At 38.3% G+C, this 13,277-nt stretch overlaps 1 protein-coding gene across 13 annotated transcripts in view; it reads left to right on the top strand.

Moving 5' to 3' along the window:
- UTRN (utrophin) overlaps positions 1 to 13,277 on the top strand; it is a 539,750-nt gene that overhangs the window by 194,181 nt on the left and 332,292 nt on the right. For all 13 annotated transcript variants that reach the window (XM_057310986.1, XM_048225919.2, XM_048225918.2 and 10 more), the window contains 5 exons: positions 770 to 893; positions 4,280 to 4,367; positions 9,802 to 10,043; positions 10,208 to 10,388; positions 12,944 to 13,089. In XM_057310986.1, coding sequence (XP_057166969.1) covers positions 770 to 893; positions 4,280 to 4,367; positions 9,802 to 10,043; positions 10,208 to 10,388; positions 12,944 to 13,089 — 781 coding nt within the window. The remainder of the gene's footprint in view (positions 1 to 769; positions 894 to 4,279; positions 4,368 to 9,801; positions 10,044 to 10,207; positions 10,389 to 12,943; positions 13,090 to 13,277) is intronic.

Raw genomic sequence — 13,277 nt, 5'->3', positions numbered from 1 at the left:
GTTGTGCCCAGACTCCTTAGTCTGTCCTGCAGGGCCTTCTGGGAACGGGTTGGTGTGGCTTTCTGCCATGTTGGCAGTGGTCCTTCCCTACCTAGTACTCACCATTCCAGCCACACCTAGCCACTTGCTGTTTGCAGTGGGGTCCTCCTTCTCTTTGTTCTCCTTTTGCAAGGAATGCTCCTGGGCATAATACCGCTGTTGTGCTCCAGGAAGCCATCCCTCCCTGACTGAATCAGGAGCCATTACTGTGAATTCCTGGCATTCGCACCTGGCGAGTTCTCTTGTGTTTTTGCCCCAACTAGACTGGAAGCTCCACGGGGCCTGGGATTGTGTCTGAGTTACCTTCATATCAAGAGCCCAGTCCAGTGCCTGGCATATACCGGACTCAAGAATCACGTTAAATTAAAGGACGCATTGACTTTAAGGATCTCTTTACCTGTGTTTTCCTGTTAGTTTCTAATCAAGCCTTTTTCATTATCTACAGGAGTTTTCATTATCTACAGAAAACAAATGATTTCTTACAAAGTTTAAAAATTATTCAATTATCGAAACATTATTTATTAACACGACAATATTATTCCTCTCTTCAAACTTTTAATTTTAAATGCGTGATTTTATTTCGTGTGGTTACTCTACGTCTATGTTGCCTTTTTTTGAGGCATATTTAGAACACGTGCCTGGTGGGTGTTTTGATGGCTCTGTATCTTGAGCCAAGTGAAACAATAGAACAAGAGGAATGACAAACAGTAACATCTGAATCTTAAATCAGGTTTGATGCCGTGAGTGCAGAACTGTTGAACTGCATTTTGAAATCAAAGACTGCCATTCAGGCCGCAGAGATAAAAGGGTATAAGAAGATGCAAGAGACTTCAGAAATGAAAAAGAAGTTGAAGGTAAAACATAAAACAAAAATATCCTTGTGAATAAAATATTTCATCGGGTTTGATTTGCTGTTGACATAAAGGTGCGATGGGATCCAAAGGCTTCCTGTAAAATAAATATAGCCATAAGGTAGCTTTTAGAACATTGTAGTAAATTTTGAATCAATCAAGCTGGCTGGCAATCAGATCCCTGTGCGGAGGGACGTATTTTTTTGCCCCTTTTCCCTAACTGCTGAGATGTGCAGGAAGGAATGCTTCGAAGGTGATCCAGTTACTAGTATTATTTTTTACCTTGATTAGGTCTACCTTAATCTAGTCCCTAATAATTTATGACTTTGTGTATGCTGAAGATATTTTGCACTCTGAATGCAACAGATGATTTCAAATCTCAGAATCCCTTCAATATATCATTAGAGAAGAGACACATTTAAAAAAAATAAATACTGTGAGAACCTATGGGATCTTAGCTCTGCTACGTTGTACTTCATGTGTGTTACTGTAAATTGTGACAGGAGATTGTAGTGATTTAAGTCTTTGGTGTTGATTAAGTGCGTGTACATCCTTTCATGACAAGTTTGGACACCTAGAGCAAGTGTGTACTCCCGTCCACGTTGGTGATGGAGTTTGTGAAGAGTTTGGAGAACATTTCCAAAACGAGATGTGTGTCAATATCAGTGATGTAAGGCAGAACCTGGTAGTGCCGTGGGGGTTGAGAGGAGGCCAGGACTGCAGTAGTCTCTGTATTCACTGGTGGAGCCCAGACGGTGAGGGAGCACCACGCTGGGACCAGAAGGCACTTGCTTGGAGCGGGGTGGGGAGGCACAGCAGGCGGGGGTGCCCCTGAGCAGAGGCATGGAGGTGGACACGTTGGTTGTGTGAGGTTTTTTTGTTCAGTTTAGTGCTAGGTGTGTGTGGAAGAGGAGTAGAGAGTTAAGGTTGGAGAGGCGGTTTGGAGTCACACCCTGGCTGACTTATTACGTTTGGGTGAGCACTTCGGACTGATTCCTATCTTATCGCTGCGTTGTATCTGTTCTTTATTTAGAGTCACCATGGACTGTTGGCTTCCAAATCCAAAGGATGGATTTGTTTCCTTATCAAACCTGCTGCCTCGGCAGCATTTGCCACCGTTTACCCTTCCCTTCTTCTTATAGTCTCACGGCCCTTGTCTTTTGTGGCCAAGGATTCTTCTAAAATATAAATCTGATCAGGTGGCTCGGGTGGTTGCAACTAATGGCTTCTCACCGCAATGGGGACAAAATCAACATGTCCTTGACGTGCGCCCGGAGCTACTGCCCTCCTGAATCCCGCTCTTTGCTCACTTCCCTGCCTTCACCACACGGGCTGTTTTCCATGCTCAGAATGGCCCTTATTCAGCCTTTGTGCTGTGTGGCTGAAAAGCCCTCTACTCCAGGAAGCCTCTTTTAGCCTCATTAGGAAGAGTTAAGTGATTCATCTTTGGACTTCCATGTTGCTTTGGCCGTACCTCTGTGAAAGCCCTTATTGCCTTTATGTCATTATTTGTTTCGATGCCTGCCTGTGAGTGCTTAGCAGTGAGGATAATTTCCCATCGAACCCTCTATTTTCGGCACTCAGCAAGTTCTTGGCTGATGGAAGGAGGGAGTGATGGCTGTGGAGAGGAGGACGTGGGAGGCTGTTAGCCTAGAAGCACCATTATCTGAGCCCCCTGTACAGGGGGTCGGGAGGGCCAGAAGGGAGAGCTGTGGTGCATCATTTCGTAGGCTTCTTACAGCGCTGAAAAACCAATAGATGATACTAATGGGCATTTAACAACCGGATTCTCAAAGGCAGAGAATTTGGAAGTTACAGTGATCTTTATGGAACAAGTTCCAGAAAATATTAATAAGTTAAATTCCATCCTATGATCTAGAAACAATTTTACTCCTAGAAGTTGTTACTATAATATTTGAGGGAATAAAAATAAGGACTGTGTTTGTTACTGTGAGGCACGATTGGCAGTTCCCATGCTTTCCTTCGATATTTATAAGTTCACTTATTTTGTTGTTTTAGACACAGGTAGTGATAGATGCCAAAAGGGTTGGAAAAATGTAAAGTGAAGAAAAGTTAAGCATCACTTTAATCTCTAATTTTTCTTGGAAATTGGGGAAAGGGCAGCTTAACTGTGTTTTAGTGAAGGACTGCCTTGTTCCAACTGATGCCACAGCTGGGTGGAGAATCCCTCGTTCAGTCTGTCATCATCACACAAAGTAGCAAAAAATCAATGTGTATAGAACAGTTTGTAATAATTCTTCTCTAGTTTGGTGACTTTCTGCATTGATACTTAGTTTAACAAAAGCAAGTGGTGTTTCTTTGAATCTCTTGTTATTTCTTCATCTTTGACTGTAAACTAGTCACATTAAAGTTGTGCAGATCACAGTAGGATGCTTATCGAATAGTGCTTATACATACAGTAGTTAGAAGTGGGATTCTTCTCTGGGTTATCTGGTTGAAATAATACGGGTTTCCTAGAAGTTTTGATTGTGCAGTTATGGGCACTATTGGAGTAGTTAATTTTATCAGTTGTGGATTGAGGAGTGGGAGAAATTTCAGATACTGACTGTCCGTGCATACACATGTGTGTGTGTATATGTCTTCATGATTTTGTTCAACCCTTCCTTACTACTTCTAGAAAGATTTTGTCTGCCTTGTCTTGAGATACAGGGACATTGAGAACATCAAACTATAGAGACATAAGTATTAAAATTAAGAGCTGCTCTTCAAACATATAGAACAAAATGCTTTAGTTTGTGTCCCAAATCATAGTCATAGTTTAAAATTATGTATGAATTATGCTTGTGGTTGAAGTTTGCATTAGATCCTAAACTTAATATAATATCAACAAATAATAACGAGGCTCAAATATTTCTATTTTTCTTGTTAATTAATTTTTGTCCAGTGATCTCGGTCATAGAATACTCAGTTCATTTGACTTGAACAGTTATTTTTATTGTGTGGCATGGACACTGAAGTTATGTATGTAAATAGATATCCTGGATCTAAAACACTAATTTTAATTGTTTTCTCTTGATAGGAACTCATAATTGTATTGTACAATTTTTTTCTTATAAAAATAATCAAAGTTTTTTTTTAAGTTACTTTTAAAGTAATCAAATTTGAATCAGTTTTTTTTTAAGGTAAACTTTTTTTAAAGTTTATTTGTTTAAATTTGCCTTTTGAAATTTAATCAGCTTTGGAATTCTGTAGGGCAGCTTGGAATTGCATAGTTTTGTCTTGTAGTATTTCTCCTATGTCAACTTTGACCATAACACTGAAAGATAATGTGGGAGGGACACGAACCCTGAAAAACTTACAATAGCGTGAACACTACGTTCATTGAGAAGAAAGTTTGCAGTATTCTTAAATTGGAATTTTATTTCCAGGGATTAGAAAAAGAACAGACAGAAAGAAGCCCCAGACTGGATGAATTAAACCAAACTGGACAAATCCTTTTGGAGCAAATGGGGAAAGGTGAGATGCTTGATTTTTTTTTTAAAAATGATTTTAGATGGTAGCATTGAATAATATTTATAGTTTGACAAATTATATGTTTAACACTGTAGACTTTTCCTTTTTTTTTTTTTTTTGCTAGAAAAGTGGTTTTCAAAATTTTTTTAGGTAACAGAATCTTTTTTCAAATGAAATCCTATGCTGAAGCTGGTTATATAAAACAGATAAAAGGGAAGTCGTTCTGCTTTTATATAGAGTCAGACAGCCCAAAACTCTGGTAACTTAGTGGAGCAGTTGAAATCCACTGCATGGAAGATTTTAGAATCTCCTTCTTTAGGTTATGTACTGGGAATTTGTTGTGGAGAGGGGTGGCAACAGAAAATTTTATTTTGGCGATATTTAGGGAATGAAGTTGCATTAAGGTAAATTCATTAAAGTTATTCGATTCTTGATCACTTTCAAATTAATATGTTAATTTACTGCAGATATCTTTTTATAGTTAAATTTGTTAAGGTGTTACTTGTATTTGAAATTTTTACCTTTATTTGAGGACTTTTTTTCTTTGCCATTAGCCCTCAGTGACTCAGGGGAGTGGAAAGATGAATATTTTTGCTATCGGGTTTGCATATGATACTTTGGTCTAGCTCTGAAAGACCTTTCTTGTAAGTCCTATTCTTATTCCAATGACGGTAAATGCTTTGGAGGTCTGCTGCAATACTCTTTGACATAAACCATACACACCCAAGGCAGAATTAGGAATATTAGTTTGATAAGAATCTTTGGTGTAGTGGTTTTCAATCTGTTTATTTTTTAACTTTTTATTCTGGAAAATATAAATATATGCAATGCAAACAGAATAGTATAATGAAACTCCTTGTAGCAATACCCAGCTTCAGTAATTAATGGTACTCTGCCATTCTTGAATTATCTATACCTCTACTCATTCCTCACCCCCGTGTTATTACTATTATTGTTTATAATTTTTTAAAAAGTGAAATTTGCGAGGCACCTGGGTGATTCACTTGTTTAAGTGTCCAACTCTTGATTTCAGCTCAGATCATAACCTTAGGATTGAGCCCTCATTGAGCTCCTGCCTCAGGGGGAGTCTGCTTGTCCTTCTCCCTCTGCCCCCTGCCCCCACCACTCACATGCTCTCTCTCTCTAAAATGAATAATTAAATCTTTAAGCAAATAAAGAGTGTAATTTACTTACATTTAAATACATGAAACTTAACTGTGTTGTTTTGACAAGCCTATACCCACATAACAGTATATAGAAAAATTCCATCTCTCCACAAAGTTCCCCGATGTCCCTTATGATTCATTGATCCTTCCCCTAAAATCACGTTTTTAAAAACTTTAGATTATTTTTGCCTCTGCATTTAAAAAAAATGTAAGTTAATTATACACACACACAAACTGGACATACACACATACACACATTTATACACAAAAATACATGGGTGTCCAGTATATGTCCATTTATTTGGAAATTATGCAAATATATCACTGTCAATCCATAGTTGTTAGTGCAGCTTAATTTCTTTCTTTTTTTAAAAAAATATAAATAGAGCAGATATTTATTAAAAAAATGATATTTTCATTCAAAATCCTCCTGGCTCAATGTCTGGGTTACCTGGGTGTGAGCACCCCACTTGAAAGTTACTCTTTCAAAAATTTACTTTAAAGAGATCTAGAGATACGGAGAGACCATAATTTTCCTTGAGATGCAGATTCTTTCAATAATTACAATAAATTGTGTGTTAAATTTATGTCAGTTACAACTGGAGATTCTTCACTTGCACATCAATATTGCGGTTTGGGAACCAGGTTTTGTCTGGTGTGAACGTGGGCTACTTTCATGAGTCTGGGTACTGAATTTGCCCTCATTTCTGCATCAGCTTTTAGGTGGTGTGGCAGGATTTGGGTGCTAAGGCTGGTGGGGAAAACTACAGAGGAGAGAAGTTGGTGAGAGGTACTATGTTACAGTGAGAATAGCAGCAAACTGGGAAATCGGAGACCTTGAGGTCTCCTACCCTTTTCTAGTTTTGTGAACCTAGGCAAGTCATGTAACCCATTTGTGTCTTTGCTTCCTCACCTGGAAAGTGAGGCATTCACTAGCAGAGTATAGCCTTTGTTGCTTGCATTCTTACTGTGAATAGGCATCTACTAAAATACATACTCTGGAAACTGAGTTCACGTGAAAGTGCTACTTGTAAAATATCAAGTTCAATATTGGGGAATATATCATTCATGCTTTGTAAAGGAATGAATTTCATGACATAATGTAGACTTGTTTAATTTCATGGGAAGCCCTTTATATTTTTCATCACCGTGTTTTTTGGAACATTGGTAGGACTGGAAATGCATTCATTACAGGATCCTAATTTTATTTATTTAGTTTTTTAAAGATTTATTTATTTTAGAAAAAGAGAGAAGGGGGAGGGAGAGAGAGAGAATCCTGAAGCAGACTCCCTGCTGAGCATGGGGGCTTGATCCCAGGACCCCAAGACCATGACCTGAGCCAAAATCAAGAGCTCGCTGCTTAACCCACTGAACCACCCAGGCACCCCCTAATTTTATTTATTTTAAATGACACATTTAGGGTGGGATGGGAATCTGGGCAATGGGGGCATTGATATGAATAAGGTGTTTATATTCTGGGTTTAATTTCTTGCTTTTTGAGGAGTGTCTGCTTCATGTTAGAGAATAAAAGTGATTTTTAAAAATCTTCCCCACTGTCTTCCCATTTCATCCATTATTCTAATTTTATAGTATTGTATATTACTTCTTTCCATGTGGTTTTAGTGCTGTTAATCCTACTGCTCTTATAAACAAGAAACGTTGAACAGAAATGAAAGCACAATTGGGTGCTTCTTGCCCCCCCCCCCCCGCCCCGATTTTCCCTAAGAAATTTGAAATAAATCCTGGAACACAGATAATTAACATAGAGGAAGTTTTTTTTTACAGAGTGTAATTTGGCAAGAATCTGCCTATGTAAGAATGTAGATAAATGATTCAGTCCATTAGAAAATAAGCCTTTGGTAAAACAGATGTTCCGATAATCACGTCACTGATTTCCTCAAACTAGTTCCATCAAAAGCCCCTCCACAGTGAAGTTTGATGGGACTTTTCTGCCTAGTGCATTTGAATTATGTTTTGTGGTATCTTGTAAACCAAAAAATGGTTTCATTTAATTTTCATTTAAGCAATGAAATTATCTGTTTCATTTAACTTTCTTGGCTATTATATTTGGTCTTCTTGGTTCAGCCTATCTTTTTCCTAGAGACTGTGAGCTAATAGAGTATGCGGGCACTTGGATACTATGGTTTATGAACTGCTGTTTATTATGACTAGCCTATGGAATTTGATAGTGGTCCTGCGTTTTGTAAATTTTCCTTCATTCCAATAGTGATAGACTGAAAAGTGTAAAGTCAAGTGAGAGTAAGTGTCAGGAATATGTTAAATTTAATACTTTTAGATAATAAGATGATGGTCTGTTGATTTGGGCTTTTGATTCGTCATTTAATAGTTGGATATTCTATGGAAATAGAAAATTTATAACTCAGGATGTCTGGGAGCAAAACAGTTATTTTAAAAGACAGTTTATTTTAGGGACACCTCGGTGGTTCTGTTGGTTGGTTGAGCATCCGCCTTCGGCTTGTCGTGATCCTGGGGTCCTGGGATCCAGTCCCGCGTTGGGCTCCTTGCTCAGCGGGGATTCCGCCTGTCTGCCTTTCCCCCTGCTTGTGCGCGCACGCACGCTCTCTCTCTCTCTGACAATTAAGTAAATAAAATCTTTAAAAAAAAAAAGAAAATTATTTTAAAAGACAATATATAGTTTTCCTTGCTTGATATGCAAATTATGCTTTAATTATTACTTCATATCTGTCCCACTTACAATATCAAGCTTGGAGGAAGGGAGATTTAAATTTTGAGAATTGGTTTGAAGGGGCAGAATGAATGAATTATAATGTATTGTCAGTGAATAACTACCTCTTACCTGTTTTCTAGATAAGTAGTGATAATTTTCTATCACAAAATTTTGTCAGCTTAATCTTCTCTCTTGTTTAGCATAAATTGCCCCGACATGAAAGTGAAGCGGCTGGTGCTATTCCTTTGCCCCCTTAGAATAGAAATGATCTGGCAGATGGAGAGCCTAGATCACCATTGCTCAGACGGTTTGTCAGGAAAATGGTGATTGTTTTGTTTATGACCCTATTAATAGAGATGAATGAACTTGGACTGTGGGGTGGATGATTTGCCTGGGTCTAATATTCTATCCGATGCTGGCCAACGAACTTCAGCAACTGACATGGATGATACATTCAAATTATGTCATCTCATGTTTGCATTTCTAATTTTCAGTGGATACAGTGTGTTGTAGTATTTTTAAAATTGCATCGTCTCTGGATCCTAAGTGACCTTTTGTTTTACGTGCCATTTTATTCCTTAGAGGTCTCATTACCCTGGATTTTGATTGCATATATTTACAAAGCACCATTGTTTTTTCCCCTCCTACTCAAATAATAACGATGTTAAGCCCATTCTTTCAACATGCATGCTCTCCTAAGGAGATAAAGATTCCTTTGTAGATTTCCCATACTTTTTCAGAGTAATTTTCAGAGCTTTGATGTATTTTATATTAAGGGAAGTGATAAAACTTATTATTACATATAACTTATTATTTCTACGAACATTCTTTACCTCTCAAATATATGAGAGAAAATGATAAGGTTTCAGTAATAAACATAATGCCAATTTCTTTTTCCTGTTGTGTTTCTAAAGTAGATCATCTTAGCCCGTGTTGATAATTTCGGTATTTGCTGGTCTGTGTGCGGCATGCCCAGCAGGCTTGCTGACGCCCTTGGGCCTGGCTGCTGGCTTGATGCTCCTACACTTACCACGTTGCTCCCCTGCAGTGGTTCTTGCCGTTCTCCCTGCAATTCCTATGACACTGTGGTTGGGTCACCAAAGACTCTTTGGAGTTACCTCCTCCATTGTTTAGCCAGCTGTCTTTTTTTGTGATGACAGAGGGTTTACCTTCTCACATGGGAACTTCAGACAGACCCACACAATTCACTGTATTTCCCAGTTCCATCTAGAAGCTGGAGGGTTGGGGGTTGGTAGGATGCACTACTCTCTATAAAAGGCCATGGCCCCAGCCCCACTGATGTGGCTTTGGGATAACTCCTCAACTACCCTTTCAAGCTCCCCCTCCCCCACTTTGGTCCAGGAATGAAAGAGTTACTCTTCAAGGCATCATTATAATTTTGTTGTTATGTTAAAGGGACTTAAGGGAGTATAATTTTGTTGTTATGTTAAAGGGACTTAAGGGAGTGATCTTTGTATGTGACATCACCTTATTTTGAATAGGTTAGAATGTTTATAACAAATTCAAAACAAGTTTTATAATAACATATGAAACGTCTGCTTATTTTTTTATGTCTGCATAGAGGGTATTCCTATGGAAGAAATAAAAAATGTTTTGGAGAAGGTGTTCTCAGAATGGAAGGATGTATCTCAGCGCCTGGAAGACCTGGCAAGAAAGATTCAGCTACAAGAAGATATAAATGCTTACTTTCAGCAGCTTGATGAGCTCGAAAAGACCATAACGGCAAAGGAGGAGTGGGTAAAACACACTCCCTTTTCAGAATCTCCCCGGCAGCCCTTGCCGAGTTTGAAGGAGGCCTGTCAGGTAAAGAGAGAAGCATCCAGAGCCTGAAAGCATTCTGTGCCCAGTCCTGTATTTAAAGGAGCTGCTACTTGTGTTAGGAACTTTAGGTTAATGCTGCTCTGATGAACTTTCTGTGAGGATATTCGTCTCCAGTCAGTTCCGTGACCCTCTTTTCTCTTCCGTAGCGGGAATTGACAGATCTGCTGGGCCTCCACCCCAGAATCGAAATGGCACGTGCGGGTTGCTCAGCCCTGAGGTCTCGTCCTTCTGCTCCGGATTTTGTCCAGCAGGCCTTCGAGAGCCTTCTGAACCGCTACCAAGCTGTGCGACAGGAGATCGAGCGCCGTCAGCAACAGCTGGAGAACGGTAAACCCCTTCTTTTGGTTTCATAGTAGATGACTCTACTCTCTTCTCTGTTTGCTGTCATTTAAAAAAATTACTCCCAGTATTTATTTATTTATTTATTTATTTATTTATTTATTTTTAATTTTTATTTTTTATAATAATTTTTTATTATGTTATGTTAGTCACCATACAGTATATCCTTAGTTTTTGATGTAGTGTTCCATGATTCATTACTTGCATATAACACCCAGTGCACCATGCAATATGTGCCCTCCTTAATTACTTCCAGTATTTAGACAAAGAGCACACTCACTTCGTTTTGCACCAGCCACAACCTGTTTCCTCTGTGCCTGTTACTGTTCGGGGTCTTCAAATATAGTCAGGGTATTTCCTGGATCCGCACTTGTTTGAAAAAGTGCAAGCAGCTTTCACCTGCTCTAAAATCATGTTACTAGGATATAATGACTTTTAAGGAGTTTTTTGAAGGGTGCTATTCTCCCTTTTATTGAAGGAGGCCCGCTAATATCATTAGTAGTAGGGCCAAAAAGAATGATCACTTACTTCTGTTTGCTCAAAATGGTTTTAGCAATATCATTTCTTTGAAAAGAAATCATGTTTCTCTTTCAAAGTCTGACATTATTTATTTGTTTGTTTGTTTATTAGAGGAGGGAGGGGACGAGGGGTTGGGAGAGAGAGAATCTTAAACAGGTTCCACACTGGGCTCAACTTGGGGCTCGATCTCACAACCCTGAGATCATGACCTGAGCCAAAATCAAGAGTCAGATGCCTAACTGACTGAGCCACCCAGATGCCCCTCAAAGTCTGAAAAATTTTGAGGAGTTTTTACTTTTGGAATAAACCTGATTTTGGCAAGTTGCCTGTTAAATGTTTTGACAGCTCATTTCTCATATGTTCTATTTTTTTCTCCTTAGCTATATTGTGCAGTTTCAGGTCAGGAATTGTGTTGTATTATGTAACGTTATGGGTAATGCATATTAAAAAGCAATATGTTGAACTATATCCTTCCTTGTAGCAAATGTAGATTTTGTAATGACTTGTAGGAATCTGTATGTGAACATGGCAAGCAAATGTGTCATGTTGTCTTTCTTCTGGAAAGGCATTTGGACACCATGCTTTTTTGTTCATTGAATTCAGTTAACCTAGAGTGTAAAATAAATGTTTGAGAGTATTACTTTTTAAATTTACTCTTATAAAACATGCCATCATATTGATCCTTGTCAAAAATAAAAGCGTATTTTGTAACAGTAAATTGAAAAAGCAGTACACTGAAACATCGATTTAACATTGCATAATACAACACAGTTCCTGACCTGAAACTGCAAAAAAGTTCTAAGTCTATTGTTTTGTTGTTTTTAATTGTGGTAAAATATACATAACATAAAATTTATTATTTTAACCATTTTATGTATTTATTTTGTAAGTTTTATTTATTTGAGTAATCTCTACACCCAGCGTGAGGCTCAAACTCGTGACCCTGAGATCAGGAGTTGCACACTTCTCCGAGTGAACCAGCCAGGAGCCCCATATTTTAACCGTTTGAAAGTGTAGAGTTCAGTAGCGTTAAATATATTCTCATTGTTGTGGAACCACTCTCCAGACCTTTTTCCTCTTGTGAAACTGAAGCTCTGTACCCATTAAACAACAGCTCTTCCTTTCCTCCTCCCTCCAGCCCTTGGCAACCACCATTCTGCTTTCTGTTTCCATGCATTTGACTATTCTAGATACCTAGTACAAGTGGAATCATGCAACATTTGTTTTTTGTGACTAGCTTATTTCACTAAGTGCAACATCCTTGAAGTTCATCTGTGTGGGTAGCATGTGTCAGAATTTCCTTCCTTTGTAAGGCTGAATAATATTCTGTTGTATGTATTGTACCGCAGGTCATTTCTCCATTCCTTTGTCAAGGGCGTTTGGTGGCTGTGACTAATGCTGCTAGCTTTTTCACTCTTGCTTCTAGTTGGCTTCACATCTTTGTACTCCAAATGAGCTTACTTCCTTTCCACCCAAGTGTTGCTCGTCTGTGATTTTTACCTTGGTGACTGACATAGACATCATTCCGGCGGCCTTTTGCAGTCAGTACCTCTCAGAGGACCTGCAGTAGCCCGGCTGTGGCGTTCTGTGTAATGCCCAGCACTCTGTGGATGGCGGTTTGTCTACCCGCTTGAGCTCAGAGGAAGAGTGGTTGAGGGGATCCTGGCTTTCTTTTATTCTTTGTGTGGATAATGGGGGAAAAGAGATTAGAGGAGACAAAAGAAACATTGTAGTACCATCGTTAGAGACACATTTCATCGTGATGAAATGAAGAAAAAATGATAGTGAGTTGGTTAATATTTTAAACATCAACATCCGCAGGAATGAAGTCACTGTCTGACTCTCAGAAATGCCAGTGGAATGATTTATCTTAGTAGCTAACAGGGACCCTTTTAAATTTTAATTATGGAGTTTAACTTACTAGGTTTTAGGATTCACTTATATAGAGAAGATTAACAGTATGTATATAATAGTATTAGGTTCCTAACACTATTTTCTAAAAGTAAGTATTTTTAAATAAACAGAACTGAAGAGCCAACCTGGACGTGCATATTTGGAAACATTGAAAACACTGAAAGATATACTAAATGATTCAGAAAGTAAGGCCCAGACATCTTTGAATGTCTTGAATGATCTTGCAAAGGTGGAGAAGGCCCTGCAGGAAAAAAAGGTAATATATATTTTAGGTCTTAGAAGTCTAGGCTCATTTTTAATACCTCCTATCACTTATTTTGAAATATTTTTTCAGCTATTTAAAAAAAATATTAGTCATTTTTGGTCAAAATTGGTCAAAAGTTCCTTATAATTTGAAGGTTAGTTACTATAATGTAGTCCCTCAGCTAAAAGAAAAGATACTTA

The sequence above is a fragment of the Ursus arctos genome, unplaced genomic scaffold (genome assembly GCF_023065955.2).
Source record: "Ursus arctos isolate Adak ecotype North America unplaced genomic scaffold, UrsArc2.0 scaffold_13, whole genome shotgun sequence".
NCBI lineage: Eukaryota > Metazoa > Chordata > Mammalia > Carnivora > Ursidae > Ursus > Ursus arctos.
This window is presented reverse-complemented; position numbering and strand designations above follow the sequence as displayed.